At 58.0% G+C, this 19,099-nt stretch overlaps 1 protein-coding gene across 3 annotated transcripts in view; it reads left to right on the top strand.

The window, feature by feature from the left end:
- Window positions 1-11,751: 11,751 nt before the first annotated feature.
- LOC140399291 (uncharacterized) overlaps window positions 11,752-19,099 on the top strand; it is a 34,096-nt gene continuing 26,748 nt past the window's right edge. For 2 of the 3 annotated variants that reach the window (XM_072488776.1, XM_072488775.1), the window contains exons 1-2: window positions 11,752-12,415; window positions 16,391-16,606. In XM_072488776.1, coding sequence (XP_072344877.1) covers window positions 11,995-12,415; window positions 16,391-16,606 — 637 coding nt within the window. In that variant the 5' untranslated portion in view covers window positions 11,752-11,994. Of the gene's footprint in view, window positions 12,416-16,390; window positions 16,713-19,099 lie in introns of all 3 variants that reach the window. The other variant, XR_011937673.1, reaches the window with a different exon arrangement.

Raw genomic sequence — 19,099 nt, 5'->3', positions numbered from 1 at the left:
AGCTCACCCAGCTCAGCCCAGCCCAGCCCAGCTCACCCAGCTCACCCAGCTCAGCCCAACCCAGCCCACCCAGCTCAGCCCAACCCAGCCCAGCTCAACCCAGCCCAGCCCAGCTCACCCAGCTCAGCCCAACCCAGCCCACCCAGCTCAGCCAAACCCAGCCCAGCTCACCCAGCCCAGCTCAGCCCAGCCCAGCTCAGCCCAACCCAGCCCAGCTCAACCCAGCCCAGCTCAGCTCAGCACAGCTCACCCAGCCCAGCCCAGCTCAACCCAGCCCAGCTCAGCCCAGCCCAGCCCAGCCCAGCCCAGCCCAGCCCAGCTCAGCCCAGCCCAGCCCAGCCCAGCCCAGCCCAGCCCAGCTCACCCAGCTCAGCCCAACCCAGCCCAGCTCAGCACAGCCCAGCTCAGCCCAGCCCAGCCCAGCTCACCCAGCTCAGCCCAACCCAGCCCAGCTCAGCACAGCCCAGCACAGCTCACCCAGCCCAGCCCAGCCCAGCTCATCTCAGCTCACCCAGCCCAGCTCAGCCCAGCTCAGCTCAGCCCAGCCCAGCTCAGCCCAGCTCAGCTCAACCCAGCCCAGCCCAGCCCAGCTCACCCAGCCCAGCTCAGCTCAACCCAGCCCAGCTCAGCCCAGCCCAGCTCAGCCCAGCCCAGCTCAGCTCACCCAGCTCAGCCCAGCCTAGCCCAGCTCACCCAGCCCAGCTCAGCACAGCTCAGCCCAGCTCACCCAGCCCAGCTCAGCCCAGCCCGGCCCAGCTCAGCCCAGCCCAGCCCAGCTCACCCAGCCCAGCCCAGCCCAGCTCACCCAACTCAGCCCAGCCCAGCTCAGCCCAGCTCACCCAGCCCTGCTCACCCAGCTCAGCCCAGCCCAGCCCAGCTCACCCAGCCCAGCTCAGCCCAGCCCAGCTCAGCTCACCCAGCTCAGCACAGCTCAGCCCAGCTCACCCAGCCCAGCTCAGCCCAGCCCGGCCCAGCTCAGCCCAGCCCAGCCCAGCTCACCCAGCCCAGCCCAGCCCAGCTCACCCAACTCAGCCCAGCCCAGCTCAGCCCAGCTCACCCAGCCCTGCTCACCCAGCTCAGCCCAGCCCAGCCCAGCCCAGCTCAGCCCAGCTCACCCAGCCCTGCTCACCCAGCTCAGCCCAGCCCAGCCCAGCTCACCCAGCCCAGCTCAGCCCAGCCCAGCCCAGCCCAGCTCAGCTCACGCAGCTCAGCTCAGCCCAGCCCAGCCCAGCTCACCCAGCCCAGCTCACCCAGCCCAGCTCAGCCCAGCTCACCCAGCTCAGCCCAGCTCAGCTCACGCAGCTCAGCTCAGCTCAGCCCAGCCCAGCCCAGCCCAGCTCAGCCCAGCCCAGCTCAGCCCAGCCCAGCTCAGCTCAGCTCAGCCCAGCCCAGCCCAGCCCAGCTCAGCCCAGCCCAGCCCAGCCCAGCCCAGCCCAGCTCAGCTCACCCAGCCCGGCCCAGCCCAGCTCAGCTCAGCCCAGCCCAGCCCAGCCCACCCAGCCCAGCTCAGCTCAGCCCAGCTCCACCCAGCCCAGCCCAGCCCAGCTCAGCCCAGCCCAGCACAGCTCAGCCCAGCACAGCCAAGCTCAGCTCAGCTCAGCCCAGCCCAACCCAGTTCAGCCCAGCCCAACCCAGTTCAGCCCAGCCCAGCCCAGCTCAGCTCAGCCCAGCCCAGCTCTGCCCAGCCCAGCCCAGCTCTGCCCAGCCCAGCCCAGCTCACCCAGCACAGCTCAGCCCAGCCCAGCTCTGCCCAGCCCAGCCCAGCTCACCCAGCACAGCTCAGCCCAGCCCAGCACAGCTCACCCAGCACAGCTCAGCCCAGCCCAGCCCAGCTCAGCCCAGCTCAGCCCAGCCCAGCTCAGCCCAGCCCAACCCAGCTCACCCAGCACAGCCCAGCCCAACCCAGCTCAGCCCAGCCCAACCCAGCTCACCCAGCACAGCTCAGCCCAGCCCAACCCAGCTCACCCAGCCCAGCACAGCCCAGCCCAACACAGCTCACCCAGCCCAGCTCAGCCCAGCCCAGCTCAGCCCAGCCCAGCTCAGCCCAGCCCAGCTCAACCCAGCTCAGCCCAGCCCAGCTCAGCCCAGCCCAGCCCAGCTCAGCTCAGCTCACCCAGCCCAGCTCAACCCAGCCCAGCCCAGCTCAGCACAGCCCAGCTCAACCCAGCCCAGCTCAGACCAGCCCAACCCAGCCCAGCTCACCCAGCCCAGCTCACCCAGCCCAGCACAACCCAGCCCAGCTCAGCCCAGCCCAGCCCACCCAGCTCAGCTCAACCCAGCCCAGCTGAGCCCAGCTCACCCAGCCCAGCTCAGCCCAGCCCAGCTCAGCCCAACCCAGCCCAGCTCAACCCAGCCCAGCTCAGCTCAGCACAGCTCACCCAGCCCAGCCCAGCTCAACCCAGCCCAGCTCAGCCCAGCCCAGCCCAGCCCAGCCCAGCCCAGCCCAGCTCAGCCCAGCCCAGCCCAGCCCAGCCCAGCCCAGCCCAGCTCACCCAGCTCAGCCCAACCCAGCCCAGCTCAGCACAGCCCAGCTCAGCCCAGCCCAGCCCAGCTCACGCCCAACCCAGCCCAGCTCAGCACAGCCCAGCACAGCTCACCCAGCCCAGCCCAGCCCAGCTCATCTCAGCTCACCCAGCCCAGCTCAGCCCAGCTCAGCTCAGCCCAGCCCAGCTCAGCCCAGCTCAGCTCAACCCAGCCCAGCCCAGCCCAGCTCACCCAGCCCAGCTCAGCTCAACCCAGCCCAGCTCAGCCCAGCCCAGCTCAGCCCAGCCCAGCTCAGCTCACCCAGCTCAGCCCAGCCTAGCCCAGCTCACCCAGCCCAGCTCAGCACAGCTCAGCCCAGCTCACCCAGCCCAGCTCAGCCCAGCCCGGCCCAGCTCAGCCCAGCCCAGCCCAGCTCACCCAGCCCAGCCCAGCCCAGCTCACCCAACTCAGCCCAGCCCAGCTCAGCCCAGCTCACCCAGCCCTGCTCACCCAGCTCAGCCCAGCCCAGCCCAGCTCACCCAGCCCAGCTCAGCCCAGCCCAGCTCAGCTCACCCAGCTCAGCACAGCTCAGCCCAGCTCACCCAGCCCAGCTCAGCCCAGCCCGGCCCAGCTCAGCCCAGCCCAGCCCAGCTCACCCAGCCCAGCCCAGCCCAGCTCACCCAACTCAGCCCAGCCCAGCTCAGCCCAGCTCACCCAGCCCTGCTCACCCAGCTCAGCCCAGCCCAGCCCAGCCCAGCTCAGCCCAGCTCACCCAGCCCTGCTCACCCAGCTCAGCCCAGCCCAGCCCAGCTCACCCAGCCCAGCTCAGCCCAGCCCAGCCCAGCCCAGCTCAGCTCACGCAGCTCAGCTCAGCCCAGCCCAGCCCAGCTCACCCAGCCCAGCTCACCCAGCCCAGCTCAGCCCAGCTCACCCAGCTCAGCCCAGCTCAGCTCACGCAGCTCAGCTCAGCTCAGCCCAGCCCAGCCCAGCCCAGCTCAGCCCAGCCCAGCTCAGCCCAGCCCAGCTCAGCTCAGCTCAGCCCAGCCCAGCCCAGCCCAGCTCAGCCCAGCCCAGCCCAGCCCAGCCCAGCCCAGCTCAGCTCACCCAGCCCGGCCCAGCCCAGCTCAGCTCAGCCCAGCCCAGCCCAGCCCACCCAGCCCAGCTCAGCTCAGCCCAGCTCCACCCAGCCCAGCCCAGCCCAGCTCAGCCCAGCCCAGCACAGCTCAGCCCAGCACAGCCAAGCTCAGCTCAGCTCAGCCCAGCCCAACCCAGTTCAGCCCAGCCCAACCCAGTTCAGCCCAGCCCAGCCCAGCTCAGCTCAGCCCAGCCCAGCTCTGCCCAGCCCAGCCCAGCTCTGCCCAGCCCAGCCCAGCTCACCCAGCACAGCTCAGCCCAGCCCAGCTCTGCCCAGCCCAGCCCAGCTCACCCAGCACAGCTCAGCCCAGCCCAGCACAGCTCACCCAGCACAGCTCAGCCCAGCCCAGCCCAGCTCAGCCCAGCTCAGCCCAGCCCAGCTCAGCCCAGCCCAACCCAGCTCACCCAGCACAGCCCAGCCCAACCCAGCTCAGCCCAGCCCAACCCAGCTCACCCAGCACAGCTCAGCCCAGCCCAACCCAGCTCACCCAGCCCAGCACAGCCCAGCCCAACACAGCTCACCCAGCCCAGCTCACCCAGCCCTGCTCACCCAGCTCAGCCCAGCCCAGCCCAGCTCACCCAGCCCAGCTCAGCCCAGCTCAGCTCAGCCCAGCCCAGCTCAGCTCACCCAGCTCAGCACAGCTCAGCCCAGCTCACCCAGCCCAGCTCAGCCCAGCCCGGCCCAGCTCAGCCCAGCCCAGCCCAGCTCACCCAGCCCAGCCCAGCCCAGCTCACCCAACTCAGCCCAGCCCAGCTCAGCCCAGCTCACCCAGCCCTGCTCACCCAGCTCAGCCCAGCCCAGCCCAGCCCAGCTCAGCCCAGCTCACCCAGCCCTGCTCACCCAGCTCAGCCCAGCCCAGCCCAGCTCACCCAGCCCAGCTCAGCCCAGCCCAGCCCAGCCCAGCTCAGCTCACGCAGCTCAGCTCAGCCCAGCCCAGCCCAGCTCACCCAGCCCAGCTCACCCAGCCCAGCTCAGCCCAGCTCACCCAGCTCAGCCCAGCTCAGCTCACGCAGCTCAGCTCAGCTCAGCCCAGCCCAGCCCAGCCCAGCTCAGCCCAGCCCAGCTCAGCCCAGCCCAGCTCAGCTCAGCTCAGCCCAGCCCAGCCCAGCCCAGCTCAGCCCAGCCCAGCCCAGCCCAGCCCAGCCCAGCTCAGCTCACCCAGCCCGGCCCAGCCCAGCTCAGCTCAGCCCAGCCCAGCCCAGCCCACCCAGCCCAGCTCAGCTCAGCCCAGCTCCACCCAGCCCAGCCCAGCCCAGCTCAGCCCAGCCCAGCACAGCTCAGCCCAGCACAGCCCAGCCCAGCTCAGCCAGCCAAGCTCAGCTCAGCTCAGCCCAGCCCAACCCAGTTCAGCCCAGCCCAACCCAGTTCAGCCCAGCCCAGCCCAGCTCAGCTCAGCCCAGCCCAGCTCTGCCCAGCCCAGCCCAGCTCTGCCCAGCCCAGCCCAGCTCACCCAGCACAGCTCAGCCCAGCCCAGCTCTGCCCAGCCCAGCCCAGCTCACCCAGCACAGCTCAGCCCAGCCCAGCACAGCTCACCCAGCACAGCTCAGCCCAGCCCAGCCCAGCTCAGCCCAGCTCAGCCCAGCCCAGCTCAGCCCAGCCCAACCCAGCTCACCCAGCACAGCCCAGCCCAACCCAGCTCAGCCCAGCCCAACCCAGCTCACCCAGCACAGCTCAGCCCAGCCCAACCCAGCTCACCCAGCCCAGCACAGCCCAGCCCAACACAGCTCACCCAGCCCAGCTCAGCCCAGCCCAGCTCAGCCCAGCCCAGCTCAGCCCAGCCCAGCTCAACCCAGCTCAGCCCAGCCCAGCTCAGCACAGCCAGCTCAGCCCAGCCCAGCCCAGCTCAGCCCAGCCCAGCCCAGCTCAGCTCAGCTCACCCAGCCCAGCTCAACCCAGCCCAGCCCAGCTCAGCACAGCCCAGCTCAACCCAGCCCAGCTCAGACCAGCCCAACCCAGCCCAGCTCACCCAGCCCAGCTCACCCAGCCCAGCACAACCCAGCCCAGCTCAGCCCAGCCCAGCCCACCCAGCTCAGCTCAACCCAGCCCAGCTGAGCCCAGCTCACCCAGCCCAGCTCAACCCACCCAGCTCAGCCCAGCTCAGCACAGCCCAGCCCAGCTCATCCCAGCCCAGCCCAGCTCAGCCCAGCCCAGCCCAGCTCAGACCAGCCCAGCCCAGCTCAGCCCAGCCAAGCTCAACCCAGCACAACCCAGCCCAGCCCAGCTCAACCCAGCACAACCCAGCCCAGCTCAACCCAGCCCAGCCCAGCTCAACCCAGCTCAACCCAGCCCAGCCCAGCTCAGCTCAGCCCAGCCCAGCTCAGCTCAGCCCAGCCTAGCTCAACCCAGCACAGATCAGATCACCCAGCCCAGCTCAGCTCAGCTCACCCAGCCCAGCTCAGCTCATCCCAGCCCAGCTCATCCCAGCCCAGCCCAGCCCAGCCCAGCTCAACCCAGCCCAGCCCAGCACAGCTCAGCTCACCCAACCCAGCCCAGCAAACCCAGCCCAACCCAGCTCAGCTCAGCACAACCCAGCCCAACGAAGCTCAGCTCAACCCAGCTCAGCTCAACCCACCCAGCCCAGCTCAACCCAGCCCAGCCCAGCTCAACCCAGCTCAGCTCACCCAGCCCAGCCCAGCCCAACCCCACCCAGCCCAGCTCAGCTCAACCCAGCCCAGCTCAACCCAGCCCAGCCCAGCTCAAACCAGCCCAGCCCATCTCAGCTCAACCCACCCAGCCCAGCTCAACCCAGCCCAGCTCAGCTCAGCTCAACCCCACCCAGCCCAGCTCAACCCAGCCCAGCCCAGCTCAGCCCAACCCCACCCAGCTCAGCTCAACCCAGCTCATCCCAGCCTAGCTCAACCCAGCTCAGCCCAGCTCAGCTCAACCCAGTCCAGCCCAGCCCAGCTCAGCTCAGCTCAACTCAACCCAGCCCAGCCCAACCCAGCTCAGCTCAGCTCAGCCCAGCCCAGCCCAGCCCAGCTCAACCCAACCCAACCCAGCTCAGTCCAACCCAGCTCAAACAAGCTCAGCCCAACTCAACCCACCCCAGCTCAGCTCAACCCAGCTCAGCTCAGTCCAGGATAGCCCAGCTCAGCTCAGTCCAGCTCAACCCAACTCAGCTCAGCTCAGTCCAGCATAACACTGCTCAACACAACTCAGTCCAGCTCAACCCAACTCAGCCCAACTCAACCAGCCCAGCTCAACCCAGCCCAGCTCAACCCAGCTCAGCTCAGCCCAACCCAGCTCAGCCCAACCCAGCTCAGCCCAACCCAGCTCAGCCCAACCCAGCTCAGCCCAACCCAGCTCAGCCCAGCCCAGCTCAACCCAGCCCAGCTCAACCCAGCTCAGCTCAGCCCAACCCAGCTCAACCCAGCTCAGCTCAGCCCAACCCAGCTCAGCCCAACCCAGCTCAGCCCAACCCAGCTCAGCCCAACCCAGCTCAGCCCAACCCAGCTCAGCCCAACCCAGCTCAGCCCAACCCAGCTCAGCCCAACCCAGCTCAGCCCAACCCAGCTCAGCCCAACCCAGCTCAGCCCAACCCAGCTCAGCCCAACCCAGCTCAGCCCAACCCAGCTCAGCCCAACCCAGCTCAGCCCAACCCAGCTCAGCCCAACCCAGCTCAGCCCAACCCAGCTCAGCCCAACCCAGCTCAGCCCAACTCAGCCCAACTCAACCAGCCCAACCCAGCTCAGTCCAACCCAGCTCAGCTCAGTCCAACCCAGCTCAGCCCAACCCAGCTCAGCCCAACACAACTCAGCCCAATCCAACTCAGCCCAACCCAGCTCAGCTCAGTCCAACCCAGCTCAGTCCAACCCAGCTCAGTCCAACCCAGCTCAGCCCAACACAACTCAGCCCAACCCAACTCAGCCCAACTCAACCAGCCCAACCCAGCTCAGCCCAACCCAGCTCAGTCCAACCCAGCTCAGCCCAACACAACTCAGCCCAACCCAGCTCAGCCCAACCCAGCTCAGCCCAACCCAGCTCAGCCCAACCCAGCTCAGTCCAAACCAGCTCAGCCCAACCCAGCTCAGCCCAACACAACTCAGCCCAACACAACTCAGCTCAACTCAACCAGCCCAACCCAACTCAGCCCAACACAACTCAGCCCAACACAACTCAGCTCAACTCAACCAGCCCAACCCAGCTCAGCCCAACCCAGCTCAGCCCAACCCAGCTCAGTCCAACCCAGCTCAGTCCAAACCAGCTCAGTCCAACCCAGCTCAGCCCAACCCAGCTCAGTCCAAACCAGCTCAGTCCAACCCAGCTCAACCCAACCCAGCCCAACCAACCCAGCTCAGCCCAACCCAGCTCAACCAACCCAGCTCAACCGAGCTCAAGCCAACTCAACTCAACCCAGCTCAACCCAGCATAGCTCAACCGAGCTCAACCCAACTCAACTCAACCCAGCTGAACCCAACTGGCACAGCCCACATCAATCCTGCTGAACCCAGCCCAGCCCAACTCAACTCAGCCCAGCCCAGCTGAAGCCAGCTTAATCCAACCCAGCCTAGCTGAAGTCCAGCTCACCCCAGCCCAACCCAACCAAGCTGAACCCAGCCTAGTCCAGCTCAACCTAGCTGAACACAGCCCAGCTCAGCCCAGCTCAACCCTGCCCATCTCAACTCAGCCCAGCGCAGCTCACCTCAGACCTGCTCAAGCAGCCGAATGCACCCCAGCTCAACTAAGCCCAGCCTGGGCAGCATGGTGGCACAGTGGTTAGCACTGCTGCCTCACAGCGCTGAGGACCTGGGTTCGATCCCAGCTCTGGGTCACTGTTCATGTGGAGTTTGCACATTCTCCCAGTGTCTTCATGTGCCTCACCCCCACAACCCAAAACAATGAGCAACTCACCCAGCTCAACCCAGCACATTCCAGCTCAACCCAACCAACACAGGCCAACTCAACCCAGCCCACCTCAGCCTAGCCTAGCTCAGCTCAGCCTAGCCCAGCACAGCCCAACCCAGCTCAGCCCAACCCAGCTCAGCCCAACCCAGCCCAACTCAACCAGCCCAACCCAACTCAGCCCAACTCAACCAGCCCAACCCAGCTCAGTCCAACCCAGCTCAGCTCAGTCCAACCCAGCTCAGCCCAACACAACTCAGCCCAATCCAACTCAGCCCAACCCAGCTCAGCTCAGTCCAACCCAGCTCAGTCCAACCCAGCTCAGTCCAACCCAGCTCAGCCCAACACAACTCAGCCCAACCCAACTCAGCCCAACTCAACCAGCCCAACCCAGCTCAGCCCAACCCAGCTCAGTCCAACCCAGCTCAGCCCAACACAACTCAGCCCAACCCAACTCAGCCCAACTCAACCAGCCCAACCCAGCTCAGCCCAACCCAGCTCAGCCCAACCCAGCTCAGTCCAACCCAGCTCAGCCCAACACAACTCAGCCCAACCCAGCTCAGTCCAACCCAGCTCAGTCCAAACCAGCTCAGTCCAACCCAGCTCAGCCCAACCCAGCTCAGCCCAACCCAGCTCAGCCCAACACAACTCAGCCCAACCCAACTCAGCCCAACTCAACCAGCCCAACCCAGCTCAGCCCAACCCAGCTCAGCCCAACCCAGCTCAGCTCAGTCCAACCCAGCTCAGCCCAACCCAGCTCAGCCCAACACAACTCAGCTCAGCTCAACTCAACTCAGCCCAGCTCAACTCAACCCAGCTCACCCCAGCTCAACCCACCCCAGCTCAACCCACCCCAGTTTAACCCACCCCAGCTCAATCCAACCCAGCTCAACTCAACCCAGCTCAACTCAGCCCAGCTCAACTCAGCTCCAGCTCATCCCAGCTCAACCCACCCCAGCTCTACCCACCCCAGCTCAACCAACCCAGCTCAGCCCAGCTCAACCGAGCTCAAGCCAACTCAACTCAACCCAGCTCAACCCAGCATAGCTCAACCGAGCTCAACCCAACTCAACTCAACCCAGCTGAACCCAACTGGCACAGCCCACATCAATCCTGCTGAACCCAGCCCAGCCCAACTCAACTCAGCCCAGCCCAGCTGAAGCCAGCTTAATCCAACCCAGCCTAGCTGAAGTCCAGCTCACCCCAGCCCAACCCAACCAAGCTGAACCCAGCCTAGTCCAGCTCAACCTAGCTGAACACAGCCCAGCTCAGCCCAGCTCAACCCTGCCCATCTCAACTCAGCCCAGCGCAGCTCACCTCAGACCTGCTCAAGCAGCCGAATGCACCCCAGCTCAACTAAGCCCAGCCTGGGCAGCATGGTGGCACAGTGGTTAGCACTGCTGCCTCACAGCGCTGAGGACCTGGGTTCGATCCCAGCTCTGGGTCACTGTTCATGTGGAGTTTGCACATTCTCCCAGTGTCTTCATGTGCCTCACCCCCACAACCCAAAACAATGAGCAACTCACCCAGCTCAACCCAGCACATTCCAGCTCAACCCAACCAACACAGGCCAACTCAACCCAGCCCACCTCAGCCTAGCCTAGCTCAGCTCAGCCTAGCCCAGCACAGCCCAACTCAGCCCAGCCCAGCTCAACACAGCCCAACTCAACCCAGCCCAGCCCAGCCCAACACAGTCCAGCTCAACCCAGCTCAGCCTAGTCCAACCCAGCCCAGCACAACCTCAGCCCAACGCAGTCCAGCTCAACCCAGCCCAGCTAACCCAGCACATTCCAACTCAACCCAGCCCAGCTCAACCTTGCCCAGCTCAATTCAGCCCAGTCCAGTCCAACCCAGTTGAACAGAACCCAGCTCACCTCAGCCGAATCCAATCTAGTCCAGCCCAGCTCAACTCAACCCAGCCCAGCTCAACCCAGCTCAGCCCGGTGTAGCCATCTGGGATGGCCACGTCCCGATTACAAAATGGACACTTGCAAAGAATGCAGGGAAAATTGGACAATGCTAAGAAACAAGCAGGTGCAAGCTCTGTCTGTTGATTAGAACCTCAAACTCTCAGACAGGACAGAAACTACCAAACAATCTACATCCTAATGAGCCATCTCCGGGGACAAAAGGGAAACATTTAGATACACAATGTTAGGACAGACTCCCCGGCGCCAGAAGAAGCTAAGACAAAACTGATTGACAGTCACCAGGACACGCCCAGCGATCAGGGAACCTCCCCTCTATTGAAGGAAAATTGATACCAATGATTGGGAAAGACCCAATTAGTTGAGGCCAAGTTCAAGGTCTGCCCAAAAGCACGTGAAGCCCTTTTTAGTATAAAAGATATTTCCCAAGGAAGAATCTTCCTGCTTTGGCTCTCAGTGAAGAGAGAGACCTGCCTAGCAGCTACAGCAGACCAAGTAAGTTCCAAGTCAACGCGCGCTACGAGATAGACGCTCCTAGTTACTATCCTGTAAACAGCTCAACCCAGCAGCCTCAGAACCGAGCAACGGCCATTGTTCCTCTGACTGAGTGGGCACCCGAAGCTAAGTATAGGCTTTAGTAATAGTGGTAGTTTAGTTTGTAGAGTTTATGCATGAGTAGATTTGACTGTGTGTAAATAAATGAGCATTGCTTTTGAACTTACTAACTGGTGTATCGAGTCATTGATCAGCATTCGGTGATGAACCTTGTGGCGGTGTCGAAAGATACCTGCCGACTCTTGAGCAAACGTAATTAAACAGAGCCAACCAAAGAGAGCAACACCGGCCTAACCCAGCTCACCCAGCCCAGTTCAACCAAGCTCAGCCCAGCCTAACCCAGCTCATCCCAGCCCAGTCCCGCTCAATCCAGCCCAGTCCCGCTCAACCCAGCCTCGGCCACCAATGATGGAGTGATTAAAATAAGAGATGCTAAGAGGCCAGAATTGGAGGAAATCAGAGATCTCTGAAGATTGTAAGAACTTAAAAAATAGGAGCAGGAGTAGGGTATTCGGCCCTTCGAGTCTGCTCCACCATTGAAGCTGATCTTTAACTTCAACACATTTTCCTGCACTATCCCCGTGTCACTTGTCATTTTTAACGTGTAGAAATCTATTGATCTCTGTCTTGAACATACTCAGTGATTGAGCTTCCACAGTGTTATAACCTGCCTGCCTACCATTGGCTGGGGACTAATGACAATCCCACAATCCTGTGGGAGTATGAGCTTCCCCAATGAGGGGGGGCGGAGAAACCATGAGTAAACTCCTAGTATAAATAAAGCTGGCCAGTTTAGGAACCGGCAGGAAGGAGTGTGCAGCAAGGGAAGTTGCTGCTGCTGCTGCATTACCCGACCAGGAGTTATTGCACAGGAGAGTAGGGACAAGTAAGAGGGTCTGTACCAATCAAACAAGGGAGCCTGTGCCCCCTCCCCCCCACCACCACTTAGCCACTGGGACCTGATTACCAATCTAAATCTGCAAACAGTTACTCCTCAGTTGCAGCTTCAAGTACACTTCTCACCCTGATGATAGTTAAGCAGTGAGTCAGGGTGAGGAATTCCTCTCCGAGATGCCGAGTGTTGGGACTCACGGCTGGATGTGCCTGTTGATGATATTATGCCCTTCAGCCTCTGCCTCTCAGAAAACCGAGTGCATTAAATTGAACCCCTGCAAATGCATAATGGAGGATGGATCGGGGGTGATTAACCTGGCAGCAATGGGGGACGCTGATGGGTTTCTAGAGAGGGGTAAACCATTAACCGCTTCAGGCGGGGAATCCGATCCTGAAATCCTGTATTCATTTAGTCCTTGTCTCCCATTCAGTGAGCCTGTCGAGTTTGCCTTTGAGTGTTTGAACGTGGCAGCTTGTCTTGTTACCAGACACCAGCCTCAGAGTGGCGAGACGGTGGATTTTCTCAACTTCGGAATGCACGAGGACAACGAGTTCAGCTATGACAACATCTCGCAAACACTCACCGTCATCTACCCTGGTAAGAGCTCTTCTTTGTTTGAAGCTTTTAAGTTGCTGGTCGGAGATGAATGGGCTTGGAGAGGTGAAAAGCTGGAGGGGCTGAATGGTCGCTTCTTGTTCCTAAATGGCCATGTTCGAGTCACCTTTTAAAGAGCTACATGGTGAATTTGGGGGGTGGGGGAACTGAAGACATTTGGACATTTTGAAGTTGTTGGGAAAGGAAGATTTATTATGGGGAAGGTAAAGTCACCATAGTCCCAGATGACCATAGGCTAATTTCCCCTTTGAGGGCGGGGGAGCTGACTGGTGGTGATTTAACCTGAGGGCCACCACAAAGAATCAAGTCAATAAGTAAAGATATGGCGAAAGAGAAAAGATTTGGAGGATCGGAGAGAAAAGTCCCAGGAACCAGTGTCCAGAATATTAGCTCTAAAGTACGACAAGAAAGATAGAAGAATGAGAATTAATCTCTGGACTCCCTGTTAGAAACCTTTTTAATATGTAATAAGTTTAAAGGAAGAAATGGTTTCGAAGTAAAATGGTTTCTTAAAATGGTTTCTTAAAGTCACAAACATGACAGTGAGAACTGCTGAATAGCATGGGAATGATCAGATTAAAACAGGCCAGACAGAAGCAAGGATATATTTTGTTAGTATGAAAAACGTTCCTGGTCCAGTTTTCATGGCAACGGATAAAGCTTAGTGGCAAAGCAACATCTCAATCACACCATAGCAAAATTTGATGGACGGACATTTCAATCGAATTAAATGAACTATAATTATTATGATCCAATCACAGCCAGAAAGGGGACAGAACATTGACGATAGCAATTACCTTAAAGCTAGGTGCCGGTTTGAACAATTCATCCCGGGATCATCTTATTTCAATTTTGAAGCTATTTCCTGCGCTTTGCTCTGAAAGCCGCCATTTTGTTTATTTCCAACGTCGCTGTATTGTGTATTTTGATTTGAAGAAATTATCAAGAACTGTAATTGGTATTGAATTCAACTCAGTCATTATTTACTTGGACAAAACAAACTTTCTAAAACTCTGTATTTGCAAACAAACTGACCCGGTCAAGAGACATTTTAAAACTGACTGAATAAAGCTACAATTTACTCCACGCGTGAAGCTCTGTTTTATGTTCTGTCGAGTGATATATGAGTGCGGTGACACATAGATATATTAACCAAGTGCAGATCTATCACCCCCCCCCCCCCCCCCCTCAACCCCCAACCTAAACCTCTCGATGTCTCTACCCCCTTCACCAAACTTTCTTTTGCCTACCCTAAAACCTTTGTATCTGACACAGTGTCAAATTCTGTTTGATAACGTTTGGGTAGAGCACCTTGGGACAGTTTGCTATATTAAAGATGCTATATAAATGCAGATTGTTCTCACATATTCACTTTAACCTGAAAGATAGAGTTTGCCTTTTAGATGTTAAATTACTGGTTTCCTATAAAAGCGCCACCGTGCTGCCCGCACTAAGGGCAATTTAGCATGGCCAATTCACCTAACCTGTTCATCGACCTGAATGTTTGTATTTTTGGGGGGTGGAACCTTGTTACGATGGAGAGGTTTACTGGGTAATTTCAGAGGGCAATTAAGAGAATCGCTTTTTAGTTAATCTTTCATGGAATATGGGAGTTATTGGAAAGGTCGTCATTTAATACCCATCCCTAATTGCCCTCCAACTGAATGACTTCAGAGAGCAATTAAGATTCAAGGCAGGTGCGTCTAGAGTCATAAGGGACATTTACCACATCCCTAAAGGGTATTAGTGAACCCGATGGGACTGAGATTAACTTTCAATTCCACATTTATTAATTGTTTTAAAAAAAATTTAGAGTACCCAATTTATTTTCCAATTAAGGGGCAAGTTAGCGTGGCCAACCCACCTACCCTGCACATCTTTTGGGTTGTGGGGGCGAAGCCCACGCAAACACGGGGAGAATGTGCAAACTCCACACGGACAATGACCCAGAGCTGGGATCGAACCTGGGACCTCAGCGCCGTGAGGAAACCGTACTAATCACTTGCGCCACCGTGCTGCCCGCACTAAGGGCAATTTAGCATGGCCAATTCACCTAACCTGCTCATCTTTGGACTGTGGGAGGAAACCGGAGCACCCGGAGGAAACCCACGCAGAGACGGGGAGAACGTACAGACTCCGCACAGACAGTGACCCAGCGGGGAATCGAACCTGGGATCCTGGAGCTGTGAATCAACTGTGCTAACCACTGTGCTACCGTGCTGTCCCTCAATGCGCTCTGATGACTTCCAGTTAATGTCTTTCTGAAATTCAGGCTTTCATTTGGTACTTCTAGGCTTGAGATGGTTTTCTCTGGAAAGGTTGTCTACTTTCTCCGTAGACTCAGTATCATATCAGGTTCAACAAAGGATGTGCCTGGCACTCGCTGGCTTCAGGACAATAGAGCAGTTTGTTCACATCAGCAAGCAGGAGAGAAAGAGAGAGTCCCTTTCACTTCCAAGGTCAAAACACTTCTGCCTCGCCCTCGCAGAAAGCATGTTGCAGGATCCAAATGCTGACTGTTGTCAGGCAGAACACCGCCCCTGGCAAATCCACGTGTTGCCAGTTAACCAATCGAACTGAGTCCCTCCAAAGCTGGTTCCTAAAATCCACTCGGTGCCGAAGTGTCTGGCTTCTCCGCTCCAAACTGCAAAACCTGGGAACACGTTGTCCTGACAATCAGGCTGTTTCAGTTTGCGTCTTCTGCTGAAAGGCACATCCTGATTATGGGCCCACGGATCAAAACAATAAAATAAAATAAATGGGAACAAAGGAAATACACAGGAAGGACTCTTACACTGTCCCTGCTGATTGTAGGAACTGAGGGCGGTGGAGCCCAGAATCCGGCAGCCAGTTTGGAAGGGCAAGTGTGGACGCAACCAATCTGGGTGCAGAGGGGGCAGGGGAGGGCTGGTGGTCAAGGGTGAATGCAGCCACTCTGGGTGTGGAGGGGAGAATGGTCGAGGGTAAATGCAGCCACTCTGGGTGTGGAGGGGAGAATGGTCGAGGGTAAATGCAGCCACTCTGGTTGTGGGGGGCCAGGTTTAATGGGTACTTTGCCTGTTAATTCTGGGGCCTGGTTGGAAATTTGAAAACACATCACAGTCACAGGCAACAAACCAGGTCGGCGCTACACTTACTGAAAATCTCCTACTACCTCCCAGCGTCAGTAGCACCGTACACCCTCAGCTGGGCAGCAAACAAAATGCTCAGGTTTGCAGGTAGTGTTCATGTTTTAAAGTTTGAGGGCAGCACGGTCGTGCAGTGGTTAGCACTGCTGCCTCACGCGCCGAGGTCCCAGGTTCGAGCCCGGCTCTGGGATTGTGTGGAGTTTGCACATTCTCTCCATGTCTGCGTGGGTTTCACCCCCACAACCCAAAGATGTGCAGGCTAGGTTGATTGGCCACGCTAAATCCACGGTAGCGCACATGGCTAGCACTGTGGCTTCACAGCGCCAGGGTCCCAGGTTCGATTCCCTGCTGGGTCACTGTCTGTGTGGAGTCTGCACGTTCTCCCCGTGTCTGCGTGGGTTTCCTCCGGGTGCTCCGGTTTCCTCCCACAGTCCAAAGATGTGCAGGTTAGGTGGATTGGCCATGATAAATTGCCCTTAGTGTCCAAAAAGGTTAGGAGGGGTTATTGGGATAGGGTGGAAGTTGGGGCTGAGGTGGGTCGGTGCAGACTCGATGGGCCGAATGGCCTCCTTCTGCACTGTATGTTCTATCTTCTAAATCGCCCTTAATTGGAAAAAATGAATTGGGTATACTAAATTTATTTTTTAAACAGTCAATCTTGTGCATATCAGGCTATTCGATAATAAAGTTTACGCCGTTTTTGTCACCTACCCTATTAACCCTGTGGGATTCAGTGTTAAATGCTGGACTGTCTAAACACAAGCTGTCATTGTCGCTCCCTCCCAGGCCTTATACATTTTCATCCTTTTCTTTCTCTGCTATGTTGCAGCTTCACACAGCAGCCCACTTCGCACCGTTGTTCGGTTTAACTGCAGCTCCAGTTACTCGGTGGTCGTCTCCCGCGATGCAGCCAATCCCAGCCTGTTCCAGATTTCCGTTGACAGCCCGTGTGCCTGTCCCAATGGCTGCAAACCCCAGGATGTGGGTCCAGGAACCATCATCTCAGTAGTGTTCAGCGTGACCGTCACAGCCTACTTCCTGATCGGTGGGTGAAACAGCTTGAACTTAAATAGCTCAAAGTTCCTTGGCACCTCATAGACACTGTCAAAGCCGTGAATGCTGAAGGACACATCAGCGGGGGTGTCCAGAAGGTTGGTCAAAATGGGTTTTAAGGATGTTCTTGCAGTGAGAAGAAGGAGAGGCTTAGGGAGGGGATTGCAGAGAATGGGGCCCAGCTGCCTGATGGTGGGGTGAAGGAAGCCAACTTCCCCAGCATTGAGGCGCTAATCACTCAAAACCAGCTCCCCTCGGTGGAATGTGACGTTCGTTTGACTGACACCAGACTTCCAAAGTATGCTCATTCGGGGAGGCACTGGACACCTCGAGAGGAAGGTCTCAGGTTCGGCACAGTAGCACAGTGGTTAGCACCACTGCTTCACAGCTCCAGGGTCCCGGGTTCGATTCCCGGCTTGGGTCACTGTCTGTGCGGAGTCTGCACGTTCTCCCCGTGTCTGCGTGGGTTTCCCTCGGGTGCTCCGGTTTCCTCCCACAAGTCCCGAAAGACGTGCTGTTAGGTGAATTGGACATTCTGAATTCGCGCTCCTGTGTACCCGAACAGGCGCAGGAATGTGGCGACTAGGGGATTTTCACAGTAGCTTCATTGCAGTGTTAATGTAAGCCTGCTTGTGGCAATAAAGATTATTATTAAATTAAGGCGAAGTCGAGACATTGTGGGGTGCGCAAATAACCCTCCTACCCAACCCGTCCAGCAGGTGGCAGAGTCTGCAGATCACCCAATTGGCTTATTAGCTATATGAGGAGCCACTGAGCCAGAGTGGAAGCAAAGCAAGCCATCCTCAATCTTGAGGGACTGCCCAGAACAAAGTAGAAGGAAGGGCCGGGGGATTCTTCAGAGACCAGAGTTAGATGAATGGGCAGTTTGGTGGGGTTTCTAATTTAGAATTCTAAATTATGGTCTAATTTAGAATTGCCAATCCACCCAACCTGCACATTTTAATGATGGCAGCACAGTGGTTAGCACAGTGGTTTGTGTCTTAGTGGAGGGAGTTGGAGAGATAGGGGGGGGGGGGGGCAAGGCCCTGATGGGATTTGGGTGCAAGGGTGAGAATTCTAAATGAAATGTTCCAGGAATTAATGCAGGAAAGGAAGGGAAATGTGAAAAAGGTAAAAGCAAAATACTGCGGATGCTGGAAGTCTGAAATAAAAACAAAAAGTGTTGGGAAAACTCAGCAAGTCTGGGAGCACCCGGAGGAAACCCACGCACACACGGGGGGAACGTGCAGACTGCGCACAGACAGTGACCAAGCAGGGAATCGAACCTGGGACCCTGGAGCAACTGTGCTAACCACTATTGTTGCTCTTATTAGCCTTAGTTTTATTAGCTCTAATTCTGTCACCTTTGCTCACGAGTCGCCAGGTATCTTTCTGATACTGCCACGTGGTTCATGATTAATAATGCAGCACATCGCTTAGTAAATGTTAAATCAACGATCATTTATTATATACAGCAATAAATACTTATACAATAATCCTACTTCTAGACTATTACCTACCACTAAAGGCCAATACTTAACTTTGGTGATGGCCCACCAGGTCAGGGAAATGAATGGTCTATCGAATTAGGTCTGGCCTGCGGGATTCAAAAAGGCTGGTACGGGTCGATAGTCTGGAACACCCATCTGGTAGCGATCGCTGGAGTAAGACTTACTTGTTCTTTCGTCGAAGGGTCTCGAAGGTTGCGAGTAGGAGAAGAAGGGTCGATCTGAACTTGGCCCCTATTTTTATAGTCCCGAGGGGCGGGAAGCCCCTCGGGGCGGACCTTGACCCTGGTCCCAAGTGATTGGACTTGGACATTCAATCATGGTTGATATTTTTCTCATCCCATTCTCCTGCCTTCTCCCCATAACTCCTGACCCCCTTATTGATCAAAAACCTGTCTATCTCTGTCTTAAAGACACTCAGTGATTTGGCCTCCACAGCCTTCTGCGGCAAAGAGTTCCACAGATTTCACAATTGCCCTTCGTGTCCAAAGATGGGCAGGTTAGGTTGGGAGAAGACCTGGGTAGGGTGCTCTTTGGGAGGGCCAGTGCAAACACGATGGGCCGAATGGCCTCCTTCTGCACCTTTGGGATTCTATAGATTGAAGATACTCCCTCAGCTGGATGTATAAAGATCCCGTGGCACTATTTTGAAGAAGTGCAGGGGGGTTAACTCGGTGCCCCAGTCAATTTGTGTCCTTCAAACATACCTTTATCAGATACCATGCACTTGGAGTATAGTGTTCAATTCTGGTCGCCACACTACCAGAAGGATGTGGAGGCTTTGGAGAGGGTGCAGAAGAGGTTTACCAGGATGTTGCCTGTTATGGGAGACATTAGCTACAAGGAGAGGCTGGATAAACTCGGTTTGTTCTCACTGGACGACGGAGGTTGAGGGACGACCTGATAGAGGTCTACAAAATTATGAGGGGCATAGACAGAGTGGATAGTCCGAAGTTTTTTCCCAGGGTGGAAGAGTC

The sequence above is a fragment of the Scyliorhinus torazame genome, chromosome 22, assembly GCF_047496885.1.
Source record: "Scyliorhinus torazame isolate Kashiwa2021f chromosome 22, sScyTor2.1, whole genome shotgun sequence".
Taxonomy (NCBI): domain Eukaryota; kingdom Metazoa; phylum Chordata; class Chondrichthyes; order Carcharhiniformes; family Scyliorhinidae; genus Scyliorhinus; species Scyliorhinus torazame.
Note: the sequence above shows the minus strand (reverse complement) of the source record. Positions and strands in the feature narration are given on the sequence as shown.